This window comes from Molothrus ater, chromosome 19 (genome assembly GCF_012460135.2).
Source record: "Molothrus ater isolate BHLD 08-10-18 breed brown headed cowbird chromosome 19, BPBGC_Mater_1.1, whole genome shotgun sequence".
NCBI classification, from domain to species: domain Eukaryota; kingdom Metazoa; phylum Chordata; class Aves; order Passeriformes; family Icteridae; genus Molothrus; species Molothrus ater.
The window spans coordinates 970,277-996,879 of record NC_050496.2 but is presented as its reverse complement, the minus strand read 5'-3'; the positions used below and the strand labels follow the sequence as shown (position 1 = coordinate 996,879).

At 49.4% G+C, this 26,603-nt stretch overlaps 1 protein-coding gene across 2 annotated transcripts in view; it reads right to left on the bottom strand.

The window, feature by feature from the left end:
• The window catches only part of MYH10 (myosin heavy chain 10), an 88,884-nt gene that overhangs the window by 42,766 nt on the left and 19,515 nt on the right, over positions 1-26,603 (bottom strand). Inside the window, exons 4-6 of one of the 2 annotated variants that reach the window (XM_036394334.2) lie at positions 16,246-16,273; positions 6,600-6,702; positions 2,099-2,128 (exon numbers count right to left, since the gene is read on the bottom strand). In XM_036394334.2, the coding sequence (XP_036250227.1) occupies positions 2,099-2,128; positions 6,600-6,702; positions 16,246-16,273 (161 nt within the window). The remainder of the gene's footprint in view (positions 1-2,098; positions 2,129-6,599; positions 6,703-16,245; positions 16,274-26,603) is intronic. The other variant, XM_054516833.1, reaches the window with a different exon arrangement.

The window sequence follows — 26,603 nt, the reverse complement described above, 5'->3', positions numbered from 1 at the left end:
CAGAGCCTGGAATGCTCCCACATGCCCTCCCCTCTCCCAGCTGCTGTGGGCACACCAAGATCCAGGGCAGCATTCCCTCAGCACTGCTCCTCTCCTGGGACAAACCCCAGTGTGCCCAGCCAGGCAGGGAGTGTGGCACAGCTGGCATGTCCAAATTCTGCAAGGTTTCGGAAAAGAAATGCCCTGAGTGCCCAGTGGGTGCTGCATGGCATGGCTGTGTGCCACCAGCACCGGGAGGGCACAGCAGGCCGGGACAAACCTGGGACAAAGCAGCAGAGGATGTGGATAAACACATTTAGCCATTAAATAAATGCTCTGGCTGCTCCTTGCTGCCATCACCCCGAGGGGCTGAGGGTGAGCACCACGGGAACCAGCAGAGCTCAGTGCTGCACACACAGACCTGTCACAGCCCTCACGGGGCAAAAGGCTCCTGATCTGGGGCTTTCCTCTCTCCAGGCACTGCTTTCAGCCAAACCCAGCCCTCTCTGGGGAGGGCTCAGGGTTTCACACAGACACTGAACTCCAGCTTGGCCTCGGGGCACAGCCCCTGCACGGCATCTCCCCAGAACTCCTTGGAAAAAGCAGAATGGGAGCTGTGGGAGAAGTGAGGGCATGCAATGGCTCATGCAGCACCACGGACACAAGGCCAGGGACTGTCTCAGCTCCAGAGAAAGCAGCAGCAGCCCAGGGTCTGGCTCTGGGGAGGCCTGGGGCAGGCAGGGAAGCTCCATGCTACTCACATACAGCAGGGATCCACTCTGCACTTCCAAGTGACATTGAAACACAGATGGCAATGATTCCATGCCTTATGCAGCATCAACAGCCTGGGATTAGCATTTTCCACAGCCACAGTTAAAATGTTCACCAACAAAAGTCTCATGTCCACCCTGGCACCCAGCTCCAAGCAAGAGGAGGGCTCAACCAAACACCACTCTGTCTGTTTTTGGACTTGACAAAGATTTGAGTAAAAACCCTTGGAAGTGACTGATGTGTGCAAGGAGGGAGGATTCAGTTGCTCCCTGGGAATGTCTGCAGCTTCTGAACAGGAGAGCACAGCCCCACAGCTGGGTCTGACTGCACCACACACTCCCAGGGCACCACAGCTGCTTTCTGACCCCAACAGATCTCACCTGAAGGTTCCTTTACTATCTCCCTTTGCACTGGATTTACACTGCACTCATCAGCTCCAGAGAAATGCAAGGGGGACTCACCCAGCTGAATTAACCCTTCAGTTTCCATGGCTGGTCATTCCCTGGGGAGCTGGGACAAAGCTTTAAAAGCTCACAGGCATCACTTACCAGCTCAGGTCAGAGCGGGGCATTTCTCCTGTGGCAGCAATTGTTTATCCCTCCCCACAGTCCTGCCCTCAGCTTCCACCTGAGCCTCCTCCAGCTGAGCTCCACCTGGAGCCCTGCAATTCCTTCTCTCCCCCAGAAACTGGGATCAGACAGAGCAGGGGATCAGGAGCGTGGCATGGGCAGGGATGTGCCCAGCACATGGGCAGGGATGTGCCCAGCACTCTGCCAGCCTGGGCACTGACAGCAGCTGGAGCTCAAGGGAGCAAACGTCACTCAGATCCCACTCTGCTCACACCACCTGTCCTCCAAAGTCTGGGGAAATCCTTCATTTCTCAAGGCTTTTGGTTATGGCAGGCCTTTCACGCTTGAGATCAAAGTCTTCACTGGTGATTTGCAAAGCTATAAAAGTATTCAGACAAAGCACTTAATCAAAAGAATTTGGTAGCTTCCATTAATCAAATCTTTTATTTAGTGCTTTGTTTAATATTTAAAAAGCGTTCTGCACTCTCTCAGCAGCACATTACCCAGTATACACAAAGTAATTTGGAGAGAGGGCAAACCTTTCATTTCGGGCTCAAAAGTGTTAAAATCCTTTGCAATAAGAAAGTGGTTAAAATCCTTTGCAATGCTGAGAAACCCATGAGCTGCTCACTCTCCCCTCTCTCCAAGCCAGTTAAGTATTTCCAAAATTCTCTACTAGCTGTGTGCTCCTTCAAAGTTTCCCACATTATCAGCACAAAGAGAAGAATATACATCAGTTCTCCTACATAACTTGAAAAGCATTAAAAAAAACCACTTGCCTGGTGTTTGACGGGTTTGGGAGATTCGGGCTGTTCATTGCAAACAAACAAATGATAAGTTAGCAAGCAGGCATTCCAGCTGCATGTCACATCCCACATTAGCACTGTCAGCACCTTTAACCACACTCACTTCACAGAGAGTTCCACAGAGAGTTCCACAGACACTGCCCAGATTTCAGAGCAGGGTTCCCGGCACGTGCCGCACGCTGCACCCCGTGTCTGCGCAAGGGTTAATGAAAGCCAGCATGGCACAGGGCCCTTGAGAGCCAGGGAGAGGCAGGAGCTGCATCGTTTGGGCACTGCTTCCAAAATTAACCCCGCCTGAGTCGCTTTGTGCCCAGCCCTGGGCACTGTGGGGTGGCTGGGCTCAGAGGTGATCACTGGCACCAGGATATTCTCTGAAAAATCCTCTGTGCCCAGGACTTTCTCCTGGGAAGCTGAGAGGCCTCAGAAAAGAACAAAACCAATAATTATCTGATTGTTTGGCAATGGGGTCTGGAGGTTGTTTACCAACAGGTGCAGCTTTGATTGGTTCCATGTGAATTGTTTTTAATTAATGACCAATCACCATCAGCTGTGTCGGACTTTGAGGAGTCAGTCACAAACTTTCATTGTCATTCTTGTTCAGCCTTCTAATGTTTCCTTTCTATACAGTTTAGTATAGTTTTAGTATAGCATTCTTGAATATAACATATCACAAAATAATAAATCAGCCTTCTGAGCACACGGAGTCAGATTCTCATCCCCACCTTGTGTCCTAGGGACCTCACAACACCACAATCACTGTCCTTGAGCACTCCCAGAGGGGTGGAACAGCTCAAGGGGAGCCACACAAAGCAGTCAGGGGGCTGGATTTGCACCCCACTGCAAGTATCTCAAAATGCCAACCCACACTCGAGACAAGACCTTTGCTTCTTTCTTTCAAGCAGCGCCACGAGCAGCAGCACAACCCTGCACTGGACACTTGGCCAGCAAGAAGGACAGAGGGAACATGAAGGTAACAAAGTAAAACAAAAACCCTTCAAAATTCAAATCTGCACAGCTTCAGAAGAAATCTTCAATTCCATTCTCTCTTCCTTGGCTCAGCCTGGGAGTTTAATAATCTTAAGCTTCATATCTGAGAGCCTGAGGCAAAGTGTTGTGGAGAAACACACACAACATGAGATTTTATAGCAGCCAAATGTACTCCCTCTGTCTGTGACTCTTATTTATATCAGTGCAGGATGGCAGATTTGGACAGAGGGCTGTCAGGCAGCTGGCAGAGGTCTGGCTTGCTCAGGTGGGTGAAGTGAATTTTCAAATTGCCAAGGAGAGACCCACCCCTCCTGCAATCATGGGGCAGGACAGGAACACCTCAGGATTCAGAGGAGGTTCATTTGTTTGTATTTACAAAAGATGAATTGCACTCCTGGGTGTCCATTCTTGCCCTACCAGAGACACCACTGAGCACCACCAGGCACAGATTGAACTTCTCTGTGTTTAAATGAGGGCAGTTAAAGCCCACTTGGGAAACCCAGGGGAGCTTTAGCCTGAGTGAGCCTGCCTGAGGTCCTGTCCTTCAAAGACTAATTCTGTTTCTTTAGAAATTAATAAAACAAGTTAAGCAATTTAGCATTTCAGCTACCAAGGCAAAGGCAGCCACTGAAAGCAATCATGAATCTGAAAGTACCAGCAATGAGTTCTGAAGTCTAAAATAGCACCAACATGAGAGCTGGGTTTAGTGAAAACAGAGGCAGTTTGGGCTGAGAACACTTTGGGGAAAGCTTAAAGCCCCTTCCAGGGCCTAAAGGGGCTGGGGAGGGACTGGGGACAAGGCATGGAGGGACAGGACACAGGGAATGGCTTCAGTGACAGAGGGCAGGGCTGGATGGGATACTGGGAATTGGGAATTGTGAAGGTTGAAGATTGCCCAGAGCAGCTGGGGCTGCCCCTGGATCCCTGGCAGTGCCCAAGGCCAGGCTGGACACTGGGGCTGGGAGCACCTGGGACAGTGGGAGGTGTCCCTGGGACAGGGGAGGTGTCCCTGCCATGGCAGGGGTGGCACTGGATAATCTTTAGCATCCCCTCCAACCCAACCCAACCCATTCTGGGATTCTGTGATCTGCACTCCATGTAAAGGTTTCCCCTGATGGAGATGGACACCCTGCCTTACCTCCAGCCCTCAGAGCAGCTCCTGTTCCAGCCCTGCCCAGCAGCTCTCCCTCCCCAGCCTCCATTCCCACTTCTAGAGCTGCTGCAGCCTCAGCTGGCCCTGCCAAGCCCCACAGGTACTGAGGTTCCTCAGCCACCTCTCCTCCTCCCCACACTTTGAGTGCAGTGCCCAGGACACCACCTTGGGATCGGCCAGGCAATGAGATTCCCACACTCACAACCCAGGAATCCTGACTGAAATTCAGGCTGGAATTCACTCCAGCCCTGTGTCACTGACCCCATTTCCAAACCCGTGTGCTCGGGGCTGTGCAGGACTCTGTCAGCTCTAAGGAAAGAGGGACTTGGGGGCTGTGGTGGTGCAGAAAAGCCTCCTGGAGAAGCAGCTGGGTGGCAGCCATTGGGCAGAGCCCTCAGAAAAGCTGAACACGTCCCCTCCATCCCAGCTGGAGGAGGCACCTGGTGAGCCCCTGTGTGCTCTGAGGTGTCACTGGGGCTCCTCTGCTCTGCTCTGTTTTTACAGCACTGGGTCAGGCAAATCACACTTAACCCCCTAGCCTTAGCATGCAAATTGCTTTGTTTAAAAAAATAATCAATGAGGCATTCAAAGAGGCTCAGAAACACACATGGCACTGATAACCATCTGCAACAGGATGGCTGCAGACAGACTGCAAGCCATGGTTGATTTAACAAGCCTATTTAGCATCTTCTTGTGCACAGGGCAATGCACAGGTTGCACACACTGTGGATCACCACCAGCCCTCTACAGCTTTCTAATGAATATGCAAATAGGCTAAATTAGGGCTGCTTCTGTTCCCCATTCCCACCCTTCCTACCTTCCCTGTGGCACCTGTGAGGGTTGGACATTCTTTGTTGCCAATATATGAACACAAACTAATGGCTGCACAACAAGGGACACTCATCTGTATTTTCAAAATTAGTTTGGTGACAAACACTCTGCATTTTTCATGGACACATGGCAAATCCAGTGCCCACTGTGGTACTGCATTGAATAAAGGGCACAGTCCCAGACTTTTATTCAGGACACTCCCTGTTCTTTTTGTTCACATCCCAGCTTCCCCCTTTCTTCCCTGTGCCTTCACAGGCTCCCTGAGAAGTTGCATCATCTCCATCCCTCAAGATTTTGAAAACTCAGCTTTTGTGGGGATTGGGCAATGCAATCTCACTTTGAAGGGAGGCACATTTTAAAAGGACAAGAGGCTTCCAGAAGTGTCTGAGGTGTTCCAAGCTGTATATTTAGAAATACTTGGTGCAAGCCCTGCACAATTCCCTTCTCTCCAAAAGCCTGCTGGCAATTTTGCTTCTGTAGAAATTGAAAAAACAATTTTTTGGGTTTGTCCAGGGCTGCACAGTGGCAAAGCCAAGAACATGCACAACTGCAAACCTCCCAGAAAATCCCTTGTGCTGGATGATGTCCCAGTGTCACCAGAGTCACAACATGAGTGCAAGTGACACTCCAAGGATGCTCCAGTGGGAATGGGGTGCTGGGCAAAGGCCGGGCTGATCTCAGAGGTCTTGGCTGTAATTCTGTAAGCCTCCAACTCTGTAATTCCATAAATTAATGCACTTTGAAGGTTCCAGCCACCACAGACACCAGGATTACTACTGGAAAACCATTTGTGATTACAGCAAGGCACTGTTTGGAGCAAAGCTCAATTAAAACTTCACTGCAAACGTATCCAAGTACCCCTAACAATGAATATTCAAACCCATTCCTGGTTTTTAAAAGCAAAGAATCACTCAAAATTCACTGCAAATGTTGAAGCCTGGCAGGAAATCTGAAGAAAGTTCTACATAAACCAGAGCTGGTTTCAAGCTACCAAAAAAGCCAATATTCTCTATATAAAAGTATATACTCACTTGTTTATAGTGTAATAAAATCTGAGCTTTTAATTAGATGCTGGCTCCTAGATATAGCAACTCTAGAGCAGTTTTTAAGCTGGATGATTTTTCCTATCTACAAGTTAATTTTTGCAAGCACAGAAAGCTTGTTCACAAATATAATACCAAAAACTGCATCTAGTGGGAACTAAATTCGGTTACAATTGCCTGGGTTTATTGAATCTTTTTGGAAAATGGGGTTTATTGCATCAGAAAGCTTTGCTTTTATTTGTATAAAGCCTTTAATTTCACAACAGAAATTAGACAGCTGACATGGACTAGAAATTTTGATGTAACTGCTCATTTCAGCCACTGCTAAAGAGAAAATAATGGTTGAGACAAAATTACACAGATCATATTACAGTTTAATAAAATAAAGTAATTTTTTCAAATGCAAAGATGGTAATTTTCAAAAAGAGCAACCAAGAAATGAGAAAATACCCCAACTTACAGGAATATTATGGTCCTTTCTTCCTTTATGGGAGGAAGCAACATGAGCAAGGTACTGAATGACCTTCTTGGTGTTCTCCGTCTTCCCAGCACCAGATTCACCTCTGCAAAACAGGGCAGACATTTCCTTCAAAATCCACCTTCAGCAGCAGGAATCCTTTGTTTACAGCCCCTCACCCGTCCCATGGGTGGCTCTGGCTGTGCACAGAGCAAAAGCCAAAAGCAGGGATGCTGCAGGGAACCACAAGGTATTTGTTTAAAACCCCTCCTTCAGCATCTCCTGAGCTCTAAGGTGTTGATACAAGGTGTGACATCAGTTTCATTAAGAGCTTTTGGCTTTGTGCCTGAAGCCCTTGGACACGAAACACTTGTGCCCTGCCTGGATCACTGCAGACAGGGTTTTTCAGGGTGCAGATACATTTTTATTTTTAAATCGTGAGATACACACACACACACACTTTTACACTTAGCACCATTTTAATACTCCAGGGTTTGGTTATGGAATTGCCAAGTTAAGGGAAACACTCAGCAGCTTTAGGAGCCAGAAACAGAGTGCAGTAAAACACACCTTAAACAAGAGATTCTTTTCTTTCCACTGCTCACTTCAGAGTCTTTGCTAGGTTAAAAATATATTTAAGGTCACAGGGCTACATGAAAGCATGAAGAAATGAGTTTATCAGTGCAGAGTTCACAGATCAATAAAGATAGCAAATGCACATTTCATTCTTAAGCCAGAGGGGATTTAAAGCAGAGCATGTTTAGACAGAATTTATGGAGAGGTTTACAGGAGATATTCAAAGCAGGAAATGTGACCAGGTTCATGTCCCTGCAATCACAAACGAGGTTACTGCAGCTCTAAAAATGCCAGTTTGGGGTTTTCCCCCTAACCTAGGGCTGATCTTCAGACAAACACAGGCCCAGAGGGATTCAGGGGTGCCTTAGGCAGGGCTCAAGCAGTGCAAGGCACTGAAGGAAGATTTCCAGGGAGACAGAGACTGCCCTGAGCAGCTCTGAAGTGTGGGAAGCTAAAAAGGGATTTATGATGGGGATTTGCATGGAAAGAGTGGAAGCACTCCTGCCATTCAACAGTTGTTCAAAAATTAACAGTTTGGAAGCCAGCTCCTTTGTGAGAATGACAAGCACACATTTTCCCTGCCCACTTATTTCTCCTCTAAACTACTTATAATGGAAATGTTCATTTAGCAGGGGAATTTAGGCACATTCTTGTGCAGCCTTTTTCATCATACACCCCAGTTTCTAGCTAATCTGCACTTGCTTAGGGATTCAGCACCTCCAGAGCTGCACTTGTTGATCAGATAAGAGCTGAGGAGCATCCCTGTCCTCACCCTGCACTCAGCAGCTGCAGAGGGGAGCTCAGAGAGCACCTGGGATTTCAATTCTGCAGATACAGGAGGGATATTGACACTGGCCCAGATTTTCAAGATTCAAACACTCTCATTGCTCCTCACCTTCCAAAACTCTAAAATCCCAGAAACCCCACGGGGAATGGCCCTAAGAGAGGGTACTCTCTTAGGGTCCCTGGATTATTGATGGCATCTGCTCCTGGCCAAAACCCAGCCAAGGGTCCCTGGATCACTGATGGCATCTGCTCCTGGCCAAAACCCAACCAAGGGTCCCTGGATCACTGATGGCATCTGCTCCTGCCTAAACCCAACCAAGGGTCCCTGGATCACTGATGGCATCTGCTCCTGACCTAAACCCAGCCAAGGGTCCCTGGATCACTGATGGCATCTGCTCCTGCCTAAACCTCACCAAGTGTCCCTGGATCACTGATGGCATCTGTTCCTGGCCAAAACCTCACCAAGGGTCCCTGGATCACTGATGGCATCTGTTCCTGGCCAAAACCTCACCAAGGGTCCCTGGATTATTGATGGCATCTGCTCCTGCCTAAACCTCACCAAGGGTCCCTGGATCACTGATGGCATCTGTTCCAGGCCAAAACCTCACCAAGGGTCCCTGGATCACTGATGGCATCTGCTCCTGACCAAAACCCAACCAAGGGTCCCTGGATTATTGATGGCATCTGTTCCTGGCTAAACCTCACCAAGGGTCCCTGGATCACCGATGGCATCTGCTCCTGCCTAAACCCATCCAAAGGTCCCTGGATCACTGATGGCATCTGTTCCTGCCTAAACCCAGCCAAGGGTCCCTGGATCACTGATGGCATCTGCTCCTGGCCAAAACCCAGCGAAGGGTCCCTGGATCACTGATGGCATCTGCTCCTTGGAAACAGCTCCATCAGTAAGGCTAAAACCACCTGGGTTCCATTCTTCCTCACAATCAGAAAACAGCAGAGAATGTGAAGCTAAGAAAGCTCTGCCCTCCATTCCCCAAAGCTTGCAGGGAGACAGGGGAGTTCCCTGCAGACTTGTTGGCTGGGCTGGCTTTGCTCAGTGCCTGGAAAAGCCTGGAAGGTGCTACCTGAAAAGCTGGTTGCAAAGGAGATTACTCTGAGAATTGGCTAATGGATAACTGGGTTTCCTTTTTGCCAAGATACCATCACCATGGAACCCTGAAACTGGGTGCACTTTGGGACAAGTGGACAGGTGGAACAACACCCTGTGACTTAATGAAAAATCCCATTTCCACCCAGCCCAGAGTCCCCACAAACAAGGCAAATGTGAATGCTGATAAGCAGAAAAAAAGCCCCAAACCATCAGGTGCCAATTCTTGCTTCTCAAGTCTTTATTTCTCATTTCCCTTTCACTGCAGTGTTTATATTAACATAATTCATGACCATGAGCAATAATAAAAGCAGCTTTGCCTGTTTCTGGATGTGTATTAAAAAATGCTAATGCTAAAACCATTCCAGCAGGTAAGAGAAGTAAGAAGCACAGCAAAATATACATTTACATTTTAAAACAATTCAATTTGTTCTTATTGTCAGCAGAGCTTGGGAATGCACTATTAGCTGTGCCTGTAAAGCTAGAGAAATAATCTTTTCTGTCAAATCACAAGAAGAAAGTTTATTACATTTTAGAGGAGAAAAATCTCCTGTAACACATGCAGTGCAGAGAAGCTGCTACAATAAATACAGCTCAGATGTCAGCTCTGGAAAAGGGCAGCACAGGGCTGGAGGAGTCAGCACAAGCACAGGAAAGGCAGCAGCTTGAAACACATTCCTTGTGTTAAAAACCCTCTAAATCTATCAGAGGGGTATTTTAGAGAGAGTCTTTGTGCAAGAGCTCATTGAAAAGCAGCACCAGAGGATGTTATCATCCCAGTCCTGCTCTCCCTGGAGCTTACAGGAATGCCAAATATTTCCTGCAGCATCGTGGCAAATAGCTCTGCTGCCACATACTATGAAAGAATTAGAAGATTTAGGATAAAGTCCTTTGCATTTACAGGAATAATGACATCTGCATACTTTGGTTCTTTCCCAGGAGTGCCAACACACGGATTACAAAAATAAATTAAAATCTTCTACCTCTATCAACCTGCCCAAAAAAGGTAAAGTCTGAGTAACACCATGTACAGTATTTATGGAATGGGGATGGAATCACAGAGCTAAAGCTTGACTTTTTCTAAACCTTGTTTTAATACAACTCAATCTGTTGCCATAAATTAAACAACTAAAGCCCTGGGCCGAGAAGCAGCCTCACCTCAGCCAGTGGGAGCTCTGCTAAATGATTTCACCTCCTTCATTCCAGGCTGGCAGAATCACAAACTCAGCCCCAGCCACGGGCCATGCCAAACTGAGCTCCCAAGGAGCAAACCCTCCTTGGCTCCAGCTGGCAGCACAAGGTTACTCCATCCTCCGACTGAGGGATCTCTCCCTTGGAAGCCACCTTCAGGGACAGGTCAAACAAAGTCTGCCAGTGGCTGGGGAATTCATGCAGGATCCCATGTCCAAGAGCTCTTCCCTGGAGCGGCAAAGCTCCTGCTTTGAAGCAGCTTCATGCACATTTAAAAGAGGAAAAGTTTAGGCAGCATGAGCACTTGAAAGTTGAACATGGTTTTGAATTCATTGCATGTAAAGCTGGAGTGTCATTTTCAGCAAAGCCCAGAACTCTCCAGGCAAATTCATCCCAGCTCCAATTTGCTTAGGAAAATGCAGGCACTGACTGAACCAGCTGCAGCTCTTTCCCTGGGCAGCCTGAGCCCAAACCTTGCACAAGAAGCATTTCCACCTCTGGATGGGCTCTCACTGGAGAACAGGCAGGTCCCAGAGGGGAGGACTCCCAGCAAAGAGCAGGGATGGAGCTGCTCCTCCCAGGAACAGCTCCCACTGGCAGGTGTTATCCCAGGAACAGGTCAGCGCCCCTTCCTAGGGGTCTGGTCCAGGAGGAAACACCATTTCTGAAGGAAAGAGCAGTGGAGCAGCTGCTTTCCTTACTGCCAGGCAGGTCTGAAGCATTCCCACACCTTGTGACAGTGACAGCACCCAGCACGGCAGGGCCACCACCCCTCCCTGGGCTGGGAAATGCCTTGTGGGCTGCAGGGAAATCACAGGAGCTTCAAGCTGTTTGCTGAAGGCCACTGGCCCCTCTCCAGCTGCCTTCCCAGAGAGCCATGAACTCCATCCCACAAGGTGCCATGAGCAGCACAGCACACAGGGACACACACCCAAAGAAAGCCTTGCAGCTCCAAGGGCCATGAGCAGCACAGGGACACAAACCCAAAGAAAGCTTTGCAGCTCCAAGGGCCATGAGCAGCACAGGACACAGGGACACAAATCCACACATCCAAAGAAAGCCCTGCAGCTCCAAGGGCAATGAGCAGCACAGCACACAGGGACATAAACCCACACACCCAAAGAAAGCCCTGCAGTCCAAGGCAGGCTGTGCTTTATCTCCCTGCCTGGGCACAGTCTCCAGACTAACAATATTCCTGAAGATGTGGAATGTGTTAGCATGGCCACAAGCAGTTGGAGATCATCTCTGTGATTTAAATTCCTGGAAAACTAACCCAAACAAAGTCAGGATTTTATATTTTGGATGGCTGGGTCACTCAAACCCTTCCTCTGGCCCAGGAATTTCAGTCAGGACAAGCCCTGGGAGGAGAAGGTGATGAGGCAGCACTGGGTCCTCCTGTGAAGAAGTGGCACCTGGGCAAGGTCCCAGCACACAGAACCCACCCTGCTGCTGCTCACAGCCAGCAACACCTCCTGCCGTGGAAGCAGCCACTCACAGAAGGCCCCAGACCATGGAAATATGGAAATATGCACTTAAATTGTTTGGAGGAGAAAGTAACTGCCTATGTAAGAGCCCCAACAATGGCCTTTTGTCCTCATGACAACAGCAGTGGCAAAGAACAGAGGAGACACTTATTCTCAGGCACAACTGAGCACATCATCTGCCAGTTACAAATTAACAGATATTTACAGACAAAGCCTGTAATTAAAGGGTGCCTTAATCACCTGCCTTATTTTCTGAGAGAGGTATAACTGATAGTTTGGAGAACAGTCATTAATTGGCTTTACTATTGACGTGGCTGCTCTGGAGCTGCTTCCCTTCCCTCCTGATGCTCCCCATCCTCTCCACAGCACTTGCCATGGGAATGCTCCCAGCTGGAGCCCAGCCAGGGGTTGTATACAGAAATGTTTGGTATTTGCTGCTGCTGGCCTTTAATAAGCAGCCTCTATTCCCTGCACAGCCCATCACTCCCACGGAAGGCAGCTCAGATTAGATATCCTTGTAGGGCTGCAAGCATCTGCTGGACACCTCTTTATCAGGCCAGGCCCAGCTCTGGGAATGCCAGAGCTCTGTGCTAAGAGTCTCCAGAACACACTGGTGTGTTTGAAAGTGCAGTGCAGCACATTTTCAGAGCTGACTTTCTTCAGTGCTTCCCAAATTCCCAATTACCACAACACAAATTTCTTCATCCTGGTCATCATCAGCCTGGCATGCTCAGTGAGCAGAGAAACACCAAAACTTCACAAAACAGCAGCTGCAGCTTCTCCAAGGGAAAAACATAAAAAAACCCCAACACCCTGAGAAGCTCTTCAGCCCAGCTTCACATCCCACAGAAAGAGGAAAACGTGCAGGAAGGTCTGGGAATGCTGCAGTGTTGGCATCACATCTCTGCACAAACCACTGATGGATGCTGAGTCAACACAGGCTGAAAGCCACTGCTTCTAGACACAAATATATCACTTATATGATATATATATGTCACTTCTAAGCTAGAAGGAACGTGAAGTTTCTGGAATTACACATATTTTCCTTTCTTTTCAGCAAACTAAGAATTTACAGAGAGAAGGTCCAACATAAACTCTCATTTGCAGTCCCATCAAGGGGGAATGATGAGATGGGAGTTGGTTGAGTCCAGCTCCCCAGAAAAGTGCTGGTGGTGAGGGCTGCTCGTTTGCTTTTCATTGCAAAGCTGGATGAACCAAACTCCAGAGCAGAGGAGAGCTCCAGCAGCCTTCCTCACCATCTGTTAGTGGTTAGCAGGCCAAGATTAAACCATCCAGCCTCAAAGCTAAAAAGAAATTCTCACCATTGCTGTTTGTTCAGCTCCTCCCATCTCCTCTCCAGCCAGGCAATAACCTGGCTTTCACCCATGGATTGTCCAGTGGATCTGGGAGCTATAGCTGTTCCTGTCTCTAAAAACCCAAATTAGGGTTTTTCAGTTGGTGAAAGGCCAAAGGGCACAGAAGAAATCCCATCCCTGCTCCTGAGGAAATCAGGGGGATGCCATGGAGCAGCAGAGGCTGCTGGATATGGCTCACTCTGAGAAAAGCCCATCCATAATAAGAATTTCATCAAGAAGTTCCTTCTACAGCTTTCATCCCTGGCCTCAGCAGTCCCCAGCTCACACAAGCAGATGGGGAAGGGGAGAAGAACAGAACTGAAGACCAGAGTGTGCAAAGGTTCCCAAGGTCAGTACAAAGGGATCAGACACTCACTAGGCCAGAACCCAAGGAAGGCATCAGGAAAACTGCAGAGACAATCTGTGAGGAACAAGAACCCAAGGGCTTGTCACAGCAGCAGCCCTAAACCCAGGAATTCCCCCAAAAGCAGCACTCCTGGCTGTCAAGGAGAAAAGGGGCTGGATCCAGAGACCTGCTAAAGTGTCCTTAAATAGCATTGCTGGAGAAGGGACTGCCCCTCCTCTAAAGGCCATGGAAGGTAAAAACCCAGGAAACTTCACCAACAGAGGCAGGGAGGAGAGGGGAAGGTAAAAACCCAGGAAACTTCAACAACAGAGGCAGGGAGGAGAGGGGAAGGTAAAAACCCAGGAAACTTCACCAGCAGAGGCAGGGAGGAGAGGGGAAGTAGCAAAGCAAGGGGAGAGGTGAAGGTGCAGAGCAGGGGCAGAATTGAAGGTGCAGAGCAGGGGCAGAACTGAAGGTGCAGAGCAGGGGCAGAACTGAAGGTGCAGAGCAGGGGCAGAACTGAAGGTGCAGAGCAGGGGCAGAATTGAAGGTGCAGAGCAGGGGCAGAATTGAAGGTGCAGGGCAGGCAGACCCTCAGCAAGCCGTGGCACAGCTCTGTCCCAGACAATTGCTGCCCAGCAGCTGGAGACAGGGCAATGACAGGCACACCACAACTGTCCACTCAGCTCAGGGCACCGCTCACAAGGTGGTTTTTCACCATTAGCTACCCTGAACCACTCCTACTGGAGAAATGAGAAATTATTCTGAGGGCTCCCAGCCTTAGTAAACAGCAGGGTCAATCAGGTGATCCAGGTCCTGAGACAGCAAGTTTGGGATGAGGAGATGACTCTTATGAAGTGCCACAGGAGTTTCTGAAAGCACCTCCGGGGTGGTTAGCACTCTGCTTGCACTTTATTTACTGCTGCCTTAGTCCAGGACCTGCAAAACCAGTGCCATGAAGGGGAACACACAATTTAAATTTACCTCATCACCAGGAGCAGCAATGAAGGGCAGTCCTGCACCCTTTGCCACTCCTGATACAACCATGGGATCCCTTCCCACCCAAGGGAGCTCCCCACGGCCCTGCCCCACTCCCAAGGAGGATTTAATCCCCCAGAATCCCAGTTTGTAATGCAGACCTACAAAAGAATTAGGCTCTCCCAAGAGGTGGCATTCTCCCAAGGCCTGGCTGTGAGGATGTGTGTCCCTCCTCATCCTCATCACCTGAGCTCCAGCTGCTCTGCAAGGCAGAGCCAAGCCCAGCCAAGGGGGAAGCCAGCACAAGATGCACAAACTCCACACTCTGTACCTGACACAAACAGGGATCAATTGTCCACTCAGTGCAGGTGGATCAAAAGCTCACAGGGACCGTAGAGGGGAGGTAATGACAAAGTTGAAGGCAGGAGAGCTTAGAGGCTCTCCAATTTGTACATGATCAGATTGGACATTCACCAAATCCTGCAGCACTGCCATTCCAACCCTGTGGGCTTGGCTGACCATGCAAAAGAGAGGAAAGTTCATGGGCAGACACAGAACATGAAGCTACTTCAAAACATTCACCTGGGGCAAGCACACACTGGCAAGGCATCCACAAACACAGGGAACAAAGCCTTTCTCCTCAGCCTGGGATCCCACCCCTGCTTTGAGGGCTGCTTTGTGCATGGCACAGAGTCCTGCTAGGAGCAGGAACCACAGACCTAGCCAAGCCTGAGTTAACCAGATCAGCCTTTATCTGAAGCACACAACTCTTTCTGCTCCTGTGTCCTCAGGCCCTGGGAATCCTGCATTCATGGTATCCATGGCTGGAAAAGGCCAGGCTTGAAAGGATCCAGCCTCAGTCTTGTACAGACTCTGGGAGTGAAGGCACTTCTGTAGGGAGCACAAGATGGAGATCTGAATCCCCTGTGTCAGGAAGGGAGCTGAGCCCAGGCCTGCCTGCAGCAGCCAGTGTCCCAGGGAGTGCTCCAGGCAGCAGGGTCCCCCCAGAGCACACCCCCAACACCAGGGCACCAAGCACTGGAGCTGCCCCTGTGCCTCAGACCCTGCATTTGCTGTGTCCCACGCTGCAGACAGAGCCACAGGGAGGTTTCCAGCCCAGACCTGACCCCCAGGCTGGCACAGGGAGTGCTGGCCCAGGGCAGCAGCACCCTGAGCAGAGCTGGGGCCGGGCCAGCCTGGCTCCCTGAGCCCAGGGAATCCTTATCTCCCTGCTGACACTCCCTGCAGCAGCACAGGAAGCTGCAGGAACACACAGTCCATGGGGGAGAGGGCAGGAAGCTGCTCACCCCTGCCAGCTGCACTGCGGGCACTGAGAGCCTCACACCCCCCTTGTGCTCTGCCTTCCCAAGCAGGGAAACCTCAGCCACAGCCACAGGATTGCCCAGGTGAAAAGGGAGCCTTGGTGACCCCCTCCTCAGAGCTCCCTGGAGGCACGCCCAGAGCTGGGCTGCTGCTGCTGCTCAGGGTCTCCAGACCCATTTTTGGGTCTTGTCTTCCCCAGACCTTTCCCCCCGAGCAGTCACAGCACAGCAGTGCAGAGATGAACTTCTTAAAGCTTCTGGGTTGGGTGCAGAGCTCCTCACTGACGTTTTTAAATCACATTTCTTAAGCAGAACACGCCTAGGAAACTCAATAACATGGATTACAGTATTAAAAGACTATATTCCCATATTAAATATCACTTCATGCTACATCTTTTCCCACTGCCTGTCAAGACTGAAGACCAATCTTTGCCTCCCACAGCTGTATCAAAGCCCCTCTCACAACACAGATCCCCCAAAGTGCCAAATGAAAAAGGATCACTCACGTGCAGAGAATTGATTGGTCCTCACGGTCTGCAAAACAAGAACAAACATGGTTATAGGGCTTTGCTTACACTGCTCTGTAAGCTGAAAAACAGCTCCTTTTAACTGAGCATTTCTAGCATTCATCTTTTCAGTTTAACAATTCGAAGGACACTCTGAAGCAATTTTAATAACGTCCCCATTTCACATGCACACACCCCTCAAACAACAGCTTGGAAGCTCCTCAAAGTCCTGACATTTCAGATAATTGGTTAAATTTAATAATCATCCACAACAAGGCTTTTAACTATATTTTCAGATGAAGTGGCCCTAACCCTTCTTATTCTGAATGCAGTAAGAATGAAACCCTTACATGAGGAGAAAAGCAGTTTCAGGCACACAACACTGACAAGCACACACTTGGAAAGAGCACTGCCATCTCCAGCAAACAAGTGCTTTCCTCCCCAGCATTTTGTTCTCTTTTTTAAATGAACATGCAGGCCTGAAGAGCTCCCACAATTCAGCTTATTCATGAAAGCCTTGTCTAAAGGACACCCAGGGAAAGCAAAATGCTGCAGCACTTGCTCAGCACTTTGTGCTGCACTCACGACCTTTGGGAGGAACTCCTGAAGGTCAGGCGCAGCCTGCAAGGGCTATTTCATCATGCCAGGAGCTTCACAGAGTGTATTTCAGCACCATATTAAAAACTCTATCATCAAAACATGGGAATACACCTGCAGCAAGAGAACATTTCAGCTGAAGCCTTTCAGAGCAGGCAGGTGCCAGCACAGGCTGAGCCACAGATGCCACCCCTGGCAAGCTCCAGAGTGCATTAACACCAAGGATGACAAAAAATGGAGCTGCTTTCTGACTGAAAAATGCTAAAAACATGCAGTCAGCTGTACTTGGAGCCTGTTGTTCAGAAATACCAAGGACCAGGGGTGCTGGCCTGGCCTCTGTGCAGAGCAGCTGCACTGGCTGTGCCTCACCAGGTGAACCCTGCAGCCTGTGGCTGTGTCCTGCAAGCAGCTGAGAGCTCCAAACATCCCTCCTAAGGGTAGCAAACAGCAGAATGAGCGCAGGAGAACTGAACAATGTTAGTTCAGATTATTGAAAGTGGGAGAGAAAAACTCCAAGTGTTGGAGACCCTCCTGACAAGGCTGCAGGGATGCTCCTGGATCATTCCCTACAGCTGCAAGACCAAAGAAAGGAATGGGAAGCCTGGGACAGCAGGAAATGAAAGATGAGAGGGGGACAAAAGCAGTGGGAGTATGACAAGAGAAACATTAGTAAAACATTTATGTTCTTCTGGGTTGGATATTGGGCAGCAGGTCCTGCAAGACCTGTCCAAAAGAAGTTTCTGGTGGCAGGAGCAGGGCAGGGCTCAGGTGCAGCTGGGGTCCTGCAGAGCCAGGAGTGCAGCTCTGAGCCTGGGCTGCTCCCAGGGCAGTGACTCTGTGTCGCAGACATCTTTCATGAAAAATCCTTTCTTAGGATTTTTCCTTGTGAGAAGCTGCAGTTTCAGCAACCAAAAGTAACCAATGGTTATCTGCTGCTGTGGAATGCAACAGGTAGACCTGGGATTGGTCTCCTGTGGATGCTTGGATTTACTGACCACTCATGGCAGAGCTGGCTCTTGCTCTCTGTCTGAGACACAGATCTTTGTTATTCATTCTTGTCTATTCTTAGCTTAGCTAGCTTCTGAAGAAACCTTTTCCTTTCTATTTCTTTTTAGTATAGTCTTAATGTAACATATATCATAAAATAATAAATCAAGCCTTCTGATCATAGAGTCAACATTCTTGTCTCTTCTTCATCCTGAAAACCCCTGTGACCGTGGTCACAACTCTGCAGCAGCTCTGGCCAGCACGGGCTCAAGGTGACCAGGACAGCACAGACCATTTGTTCTTGCAGGAGAAACAACTGAATGAAAGCCAGGCTGGGACTGTGAATGGAGCTGAAAGTCAGAACTTCTTAGCTTCAGTATTTACTGAGGCATTTCTTTAAAGTGACAGGTTGATTTTCCCCTTCCTTACTTCCCAGAAATAACTTCACCCTAATTTTGGCACTGTAGCTGGGCCATTACCTCAAAAAACACAGCCCCCTCTAAACCAGACCTCTTCAGTTTAGCACTTCAAAAAAGTTAACACAGCTAGATTTGCCTTGAAGTTTAATTTACTTAAGGACAGTGCGAGTTTATCAATGCTTTGTGTCGTGACATTTGTTACCTGTGCATTCACCATGCAATGCCACTGTGCCACAACACCCAAGGCACACTATAAATGAATCACCTTACCCAACTCAATTTTAAGAAAACCTACAAGCCCAGAAAGTTGCACTTGTTTGCCAGAAGCTCCAGCAAGCGCAGAGAGCAGTGTGTGCCTGCAGCCCTGATCTCAGGGCTCTCCCCAGGCAGCAGGGCCAGCACAGGAGCCCTGCCCAGAGCAGCTCCCAGGCACCCAGGCTCGCCCTGCCTGGCTGAGCTCCAGCCACCCTGCACCACACTGATATTTAAAGCACTGCAGAGGCCCAGATCCCCCCCACCAACTGACTGGGGATGAATGGGAGGAGGCATCTGGAGCTTCCCTGAGTGAAGTGCCCAGCCAGAAAAGCATTTTTGGAATTCTCACTCATTCACAGACCTAGGAAAACAATTCCACAGGTGCCTTACCTGCTTTGGGCTTTAACCTCTCTCTGATTGCAATTCTTACCAAACAGTGGCTTTTATACAGACACTGACTGTCTCACAATCCCTTCTTTAATGAAACAAGTGTGCCAGGGTGAAAAGTTAAAATCTGCTTTCCCAGCTCAGGCTGGAGGGAAAGCAATGGGCCAGCACACACGCACCCAGCAGGACAGCAGGCAGAGGAAAATGGTTCTGATTTGCAGGTTATCATTGGTCCTTCCTCAAACCCAAGCACAGAATTCCTGTGGATCATCCACTCTGGCACAGCCTTTCCTTTCCCTGTCCAGAGCAGTGATCAAACGCCACCCCCTTTGCTGGAGCTGACATTTAAAAACTCCTGCTGTTTTGGGAGGTGGAGGAGGCAAGTTCTTTGGCATTTCTCAAACAGGAGAAATCAAAACCATTGGCTTTCTAAAAGGAGCCCTGTGCAGGGAGCAGAGAGAGGGCTCCTGTTTATTTGTGGGTGGTGTTCCATGCCCAGGTGCCACTCAGCCCAGCCCAGGAAAAGCTCCCTGGCTCCTGTTTGTTGTGGATGCAGCTCCAAGGAGCTGCTGTGTGTGTGCCCTGTGCTCTAGGTGAACAGGCTCAGATATCAATCTACCCAAGGTCATTTAAAAACTGCATTCCTGACAAGGTCTGTGAAAACAGGGCAGTGCCTGGGGGACAGGGACCTTCCCAGCAGCACAGATTTGCTGCTGCCAGAGCTCTCCCAGGCCTGCTCCATGAACGCCACATGACAAGGAGAGCACACGGGTGTCCCCAACCTGCCACTCCTCAACTCCAAGCTCCCAGTTATTGTCTTTTTTCTATTTTCCTGCTGGGCTGATAAACACGGGAAGAGATCTGGTTACAGAGATGAAGCATGCCTTTATAATTTGTGTTTGCCTTTAAAATGTTGCCTGGTTACTCCCTAAACTATCATCAAACACTTAGCACTGTGACAGTGACTCCCAACAAACACCTCTGCCCAGAGCCAGCAGCAAGAGTGACAGGCACAAGTTGGTTTGCTGGGCACCTACCAGGCCAAACGTGCCCTGACACACTGGTGAGCACCAGGAGAGTTATTCTGCATTATCATCTCTGGTTATCCCACATTTCACCTCCCTGGCAGCTCAGTCCCTCCTCAGTGCAGCTCTGCAGCTTCCCAAAGCCAGGGCAGGAATAAATCAGCAGGAATAAATAGATAAATAAAGCCAGCCTGCAGGAATAAACCAGCACTGTGTCCCCAGTGACCCATCCAACACTCCAGGGAACTCTGCAGGGAGCAGGACGCTTGCTAATAACACAAAAATGATATTTCGAGTTTTAACGCCTAAATTTCACCAAGTTTAAAGTTTTAAAGAAGCTGAACCTGCACATGCCAAGGCACCTGATGTGACACACTCAGCAGTGCTGGGCAGTGTCACTGTCACCCTCCTCGGCAGGGCTCAGGTGACTGCAGGATGGAAACACCACAGGTATCTCCAAGAAAGGTGAGCAGGCTCATTGCACGACCCTTCCAGCAGCTGAAATTCTCTGGGACACTCCAGGAGAAGCCATCTCTCTTGGTGCACCTTCAGGCTGCATCCATTTTCTTTCTTCTTGCCTTGTCATCACCAGCTCATTCATATCTTGGTGGGGTTTTACATCCAACCCTTATTGCTTTGAAACTGTCAAACAATGGACCCACAGAAATTCTCATTCTTTGTCCTAAAAGGTGTAACATGAATTGATACCAATTCAGATGCAGCCTACTCCTCGTGGGTATCCAGTGGCTGTAAGTCCTAGAATAACAATATTTACCAGCTTTGCTCCATCAGTGCTCAGACACTTTTCTCTCAGAGCACTGAACCTGCTCAGCCATCACTCCATGGGCAATTACATCAACCCTGTCCCAAAGGCCACTCCACAGGCAGGGCTGCCCTCAATCCCTCAGCAGCTGCCAGCCCTGTGCTCACCTGGTGCTCCCCACAGAGCCTGACACAGCACAGACACACCAGAGCCTCCTGCACTTCCCCTGCTGCCTGACAACTGCCAGCTGCAGCTTTAACAAACAGCATTTCCCTCCTGCCCCTACTGCAGGGCATCTCCAGGGCTGGGGGGATCAAACACCCCCTCAGTGTGGGGTGGAGCATTGATGGAAACACTCCAGGTGTCCCTGCTATTTGGGAAGGTAAAATAACCACAGCTTTTATCAAAAAGGAAAATAAAAGGCTTTTCCTGGGCTGGGCTGAGTGGCACCTGGGCATGAAACACCAAACACAAATAAACAGGAGCCCTCTCTCTGCTCCCTGCACAGGGCTCCTTTTAGAAAGCCAATGGTTTTGATTTCTCCTGTTTGAGAAATGCCAAAGAACTTGCCTCCTCCACCTCCCAAAACAGCAGGAATTTTCTTTACGTCAGCTCCAGCAAAGGGGGTGGCATTTGATCACTGCTCTGGACAGGGAAAGGAAAGGCTGTGCCAGAGTGGATGATCCACAGGAATTCTGTGCTTGGGTTTGAGGAAGGACCAATGATAACCTGCAAATCAGAACCATTTTCCTCTGCCTGCTGTCCTGCTGGGTGCACGTGTGGCTCTGTCCCTTCCTGAGATAAATGACAAGAGCCACGCTCCAGGTCTGGGCTGGCTGAGCACATGAGGTTAATAATTAGCAGGGACACATAGCAGAGGTCACCCAAAGCCCAGCCCTGGCTCACCCTGCACTTGTTCCAGTGACCCACAGCATCCAAACAGGGATTGTTTGCCTGTCCCAGCACAGGAGGTGGCCACACTGGTTATCCCTCACCCAGCACAGCCCAGCCTGGGGGGACTGGGCCCAGCTGGGAACTGAGACTGGTTTAGAAATCACAAATCACGAGAGAGGCATTTGCAACATTAGCTCGAAATTCCCCAAATTCCTGAGGAGAAAAGTGTGACGTGCTCAGCCTGGCAGCCAGGGCTGAGTCAGCAGAGAGGACAAAACAAACAGGACTCTGTCCTGCCCACTGCAGCATTCCCCACCACTGCAGCCACAACTGGCACTTGGTTTGACTTTTTAGCCCTAATTAAGTCGGAAAAACCTCAAATATGGTTTAGTTTTCACTGTCAGTCTCTCGCTCCCTTTATTAATGATCATTAATGAAGCTTTAGCAGAATTAATTCAGAAATTACAGCAGAGCTGCTGTGTTTGTGAGCAGCAGTTCATGGGTAACATGCTGCTCACCCCACAAATCCCAGCAGGTCTGGGGAGATTGATCTGCTGTAATTGAGGAGATGAGCACAGCACACAAGGCAGCTGCAGTCTGGAGGAAGCCAGGGAAGCTCCCTGGGCTGGGTGGGTGCTCCTGATGCCCACAGTGCCCAGCTCTGGCCCAGCTCAGTGCCCTGGGGCTCACAGGGGGTTTCAGCAGCTCAGCTGAAGGGCAGTGACAATGCACAGGGAAAAGCTGCCCTGACACCCACAGAGCCACCAGCACAGAGGGGAGCAGATCCTGCCTCCCTCCAGCCCTTCATGCACCTGAGGGGCTCTCCCAGGAGAAATGAAAATCCACACAGGCCATCCCCACACTTACATTTCAGCCCTTTTTTGCATTCTGCTTAGCACTGACCCAAGATTAGTAGGAGCTGGCAAGCCAGAGGCTGGACAGGGTTTATTTGGACTGCAGAGCCTCAGCACAGCAGTGGCTTCCATTCTCCATCAGCCCTGCTTAAGTTGTTCTACTTCCCACATAGAATAATTCTGTTTAGACAAAGATTACACTGTCCACTGAGACAATGACTCAAGGAGGCCCTTTAGCTTTAAGATCTGCCATGTAAGCTCACTCATTTAACTTTTGCTCTTCTCCTTTCCAAACAAACAACCAAGCACCAACCACTCAACAAACGGGGCTGGCAACTCTCACTGCAGTGACCTCCTTGCCAAGCTGCTTGATCCTGCCTGAACTGCACAGCCTGGAGGGACAGCAAGTGGGACAGCAAGTGGGACAGCAAGTGGGACAGCAGGGCCATGCCACACACAGGGCACAGATCACCCCGAAAGCAAGGCCAGGCACAGACACTCATGGCAGCCACCAAACCCTCCTGCAGTTTCCTGTTCATGCACTCCTGCAGTTTCCTGATCCACGTGTTCCTCTCCATGTGTCCCTGCAGTTTCCTGATCCATGTGTTCCTCTCCATGTATTCCTGCAGTTTCCTGATCCATGCACTCCTGTCCATGTGTCCCTGCAGTTTCCTGATCCATGTGTTCCTCTCCATGTGTCCCTGCAGTTTCCTGATCCATGCACTCCTGTCCATGTATTCCTGCAGTTTCCTGATCCATGTGTCCCTGCAGTTTCCTGATCCATGTGTCCCTGCAGTTTCCTGATCCATGCACTCCTGTTCATGTATTCCTGCAGTTTCCTGATCCATGCACTCCTGTTCATGTATTCCTGCAGTTTCCTGATCCATGTGTTCCTCTCCATGTGTCCCTGCAGTTTCCTGATCCATGCACTCCTGTCCATGTGTCCCTGCAGTTTCCTGATCCATGTGTTCCTCTCCATGTGTCCCTGCAGTTTCCTGATCCATGCACTCCTGTCCATGTATTCCTGCAGTTTCCTGATCCATGTACTCCTGTTCATGTGTCCCTGCAGTTTCCTGATTCATGTGTTCCTCTCCATGTGTCCCTGCAGTTTCCTGATCCATGCACTCCTGTCCATGTGTCCCTGCAGTTTCCTGATCCATGTGTTCCTCTCCATGTGTCCCTGCAGTTTCCTGATCCATGCACTCCTGTCCATGTATTCCTGCAGTTTCCTGATCCATGTGTTCCTTCCTGTTCATGTGTTCCTTATCCAGGCTTTAAGCCCCCATTACATCCTGAGGCACAGACTATCAGAATTTAGCTATGGTGTTAAAAAGTTTGCTTCTTTTTGCTGTTTTGGACATGTTATCTGCAAATTTCAAGCAATGACTCTGTTCCTGCATAGGAAGAGATGGGTGGAGGAGGCTCCCTATCCCCTGTGCCACTTCAGATTCAGACTTCTGTTACATCTGACCTGAATTGTCATTTCCTTACTGAAGTTTTGTTCATTCTGCTTGTTCTTTCAGTGTCTCCTGTTCCATTTCCTCTCTGCCCAAAGCAGGGCTGTACAAAGTGCACATTAAATCACAGAATGGTTTGGGTTGGAAGGAACTGTAGAGATCCTCCAGCTCCACCCCAGCCATGGCAGGGACACCTTCCACTGTCCCAGGCTGCTCCCAGCCCTGTCCAGCCTGGCCTTGGGCACTGCCAGCCCCAGCTGCTCTGGGCACCCTGTGCCAGGGCCTCCCCACCCTCCCAGGGAACAATCCCTTCCTAATCTCTAATTTAAACTCCTGCTTTGGCAGTTTACATCCATTCCCCCATGTCACTCCATCCTTCGTCCCTCTCCAGCTCTCCTGGAGCCCCTTGAGGCACTGGAAGGGGCTCTGAGGCCTCCCCAGAGCTTTTTCTTCTCCAGGTCCTCAGAGCATCATCCTGGAGCTTCCCCTGGCCTGGCTCCAGCAGCTCCAGGTCCTGCCTGAGCTGGAGGCAGCTCTGCAGGTGGGCTCTCACCTGTGTTTGTGCTTGGCATGTACTTCAAGTCTGTATATTCTAAAAGTATTACATTATTATAGATTGATTGTATGCATTATGACAATAGAAAGAAAGTGTTTCTTAGATGGATCCCTTTTCCACTCACTCCTCACACTCTCTACCTGATTTACAACCACTGCTGCATTTAAATGTCCCCAGACCCCTCATCCCTTCAGCTCCTGCTGAAGCAGCAGCAGCTCCAGCATTACCAAGGGAATTCATCTTTCCCAAGATGTTTATGCACAAAAAGCACAGAGGAATGCAGGTTCCAGGCTTTGCAACTCCCAAACCATTAAAGCACAAAACAATGGGCAAGATTGACCAATCTTTAACCACTTCTCTGCCCATGAGGGCCTCTCCTCACACTGCTTACAGCCCCCTTGGTTAGGATTGTTATCAAACTCCTCTTGCAAAGCTGATCATGAGCACAGGGGTCCCCAGATTCTGAGCAGGACCCTCAGAGATGGCTCCAGCAGCTCCCACCTGGCTGCTCTGCTGCCAAACGTTTTTGTGCAGCACAGTCCATCAACTATTCCACCTCTGAGATTAAGGATTTGGTTCTTGCAGATTTTCTGTTTTCAGCATTTTCCATTTACTAACCCTTCAGAGAATTATTTCCTGCTATTTTCCTCAAATTTTCCACAAGAAATTCCCTGAGCAACTTCACAGCAGACACACATCAAGAGGTAGACACCTATTTTTTCCTGCTTTTTCTTCTGCATTTTCCTTCTCCACACCATCTGACGGCTTTGAAAAAGCCCAAGAACAGGATGAATTTGAATGGCCCAGGGTGATCAGAAAGCCATGAGCTTTTATTCACCTTCTTCTCTGAAACAGATGCACAACACCTTGCAAGCCTGAGTCCTTGAGGAAGGCTCCAAAGCCTGCCAGGAACACCTGAGACATCACACCTGGACAAGTGAGAGGAGATGCACCAAGACAGAAACTGGAAGTTGTGCTGCTGATGTGGGGCTGGGGTCCTGGACAAGGAGCAGGGCAAGGAGCAGAGCAAGGAGGTCCCAGACAAGGAGCAGGACAGCAGGACAAGGAGCAGGACAGCAGGACAAGGGGGTCCCAGACAAGGAGCAGGACAGAGCAGCCCTCACCTCTCCCCACTGGCCAAGCGATAAACCCTGCTCTGCTGCTTCCTTGCCAAAAACCAACAAATTTAAGAGGAAGGGGGAGGAAAAAGGAGCTGCAGCAAGCGCTGGCAGTGGCAGTTGTGGCATAGCTGCACTCCCAGCTCAGCAGCCCAGGAATGCAGGCAGGGCTGACAAACCCCAGCTTTGTGCCCAGCACGGCTCTCACGCTGCTCCCGAGATTAGAGCACATTGGAGGTTTTGTTACATCAAGGCATTGCTGCTTGTGCCTGTCATCCCAGGCTTGGGCCAAGCAGGAGCAAATTATCCATTTCACAACTACCTAGAAATAAAAGGAGTTTAATTGAAAGGAAAGCTTCGGTGCAGGAGCAGGTGCTGACTGAGTGATCACACAAAATGATTCATCTCATGAATGATTTCCCAAGTTGGGTGCACTTAGCCTTGAATTCCTGTCTCTAGGCACAGTCACAATTCAAAGGCCAGCTTGCATAGCAAGTTTTAAAATTAAAGTCATCTCTGCTTGCTCAGAATATCAACCAAAAAAGCCCATGGAAGTGGCTCATCTACTGCAGCACTGCACTTGAGAAGGGGAAGAAAACCGAGGAAACCAAAAATTCCTCATGTAACAATTGTCACCCTTGTGACATTTGTAAATACAACAAAGTTACTGAAATTACATAAAAAAAATGTCAACTTCCAAGCAATTAAGCCTTCAGAGAGAGCTGTGCACTGCAAGTATCATCATTCCTAATTAAGTGCCCAGCCTTGAGCTGAACAATAAACAGGGATCCAGTCACATTTTGACACAGAGAAGGACAAAGGTCAGCAGAGCACTAAAACTTTTCCAACAATAACAAAAAAGGTTCAAAATGCAGTTTCTAGAAGTAGATTGTGTAAGCTCAGTGGGTACCTGTACTGGTGCCAGTCACAGCTGGCCAAGCAAGGTGCAATGATTTCCATCCTGACAGCTCCCAGCCCCTGAATCCCACAGGTTTGATACCAACAGCCAGAACACAAAGGTGAGGGGAAGGAGATGAAATATTGCA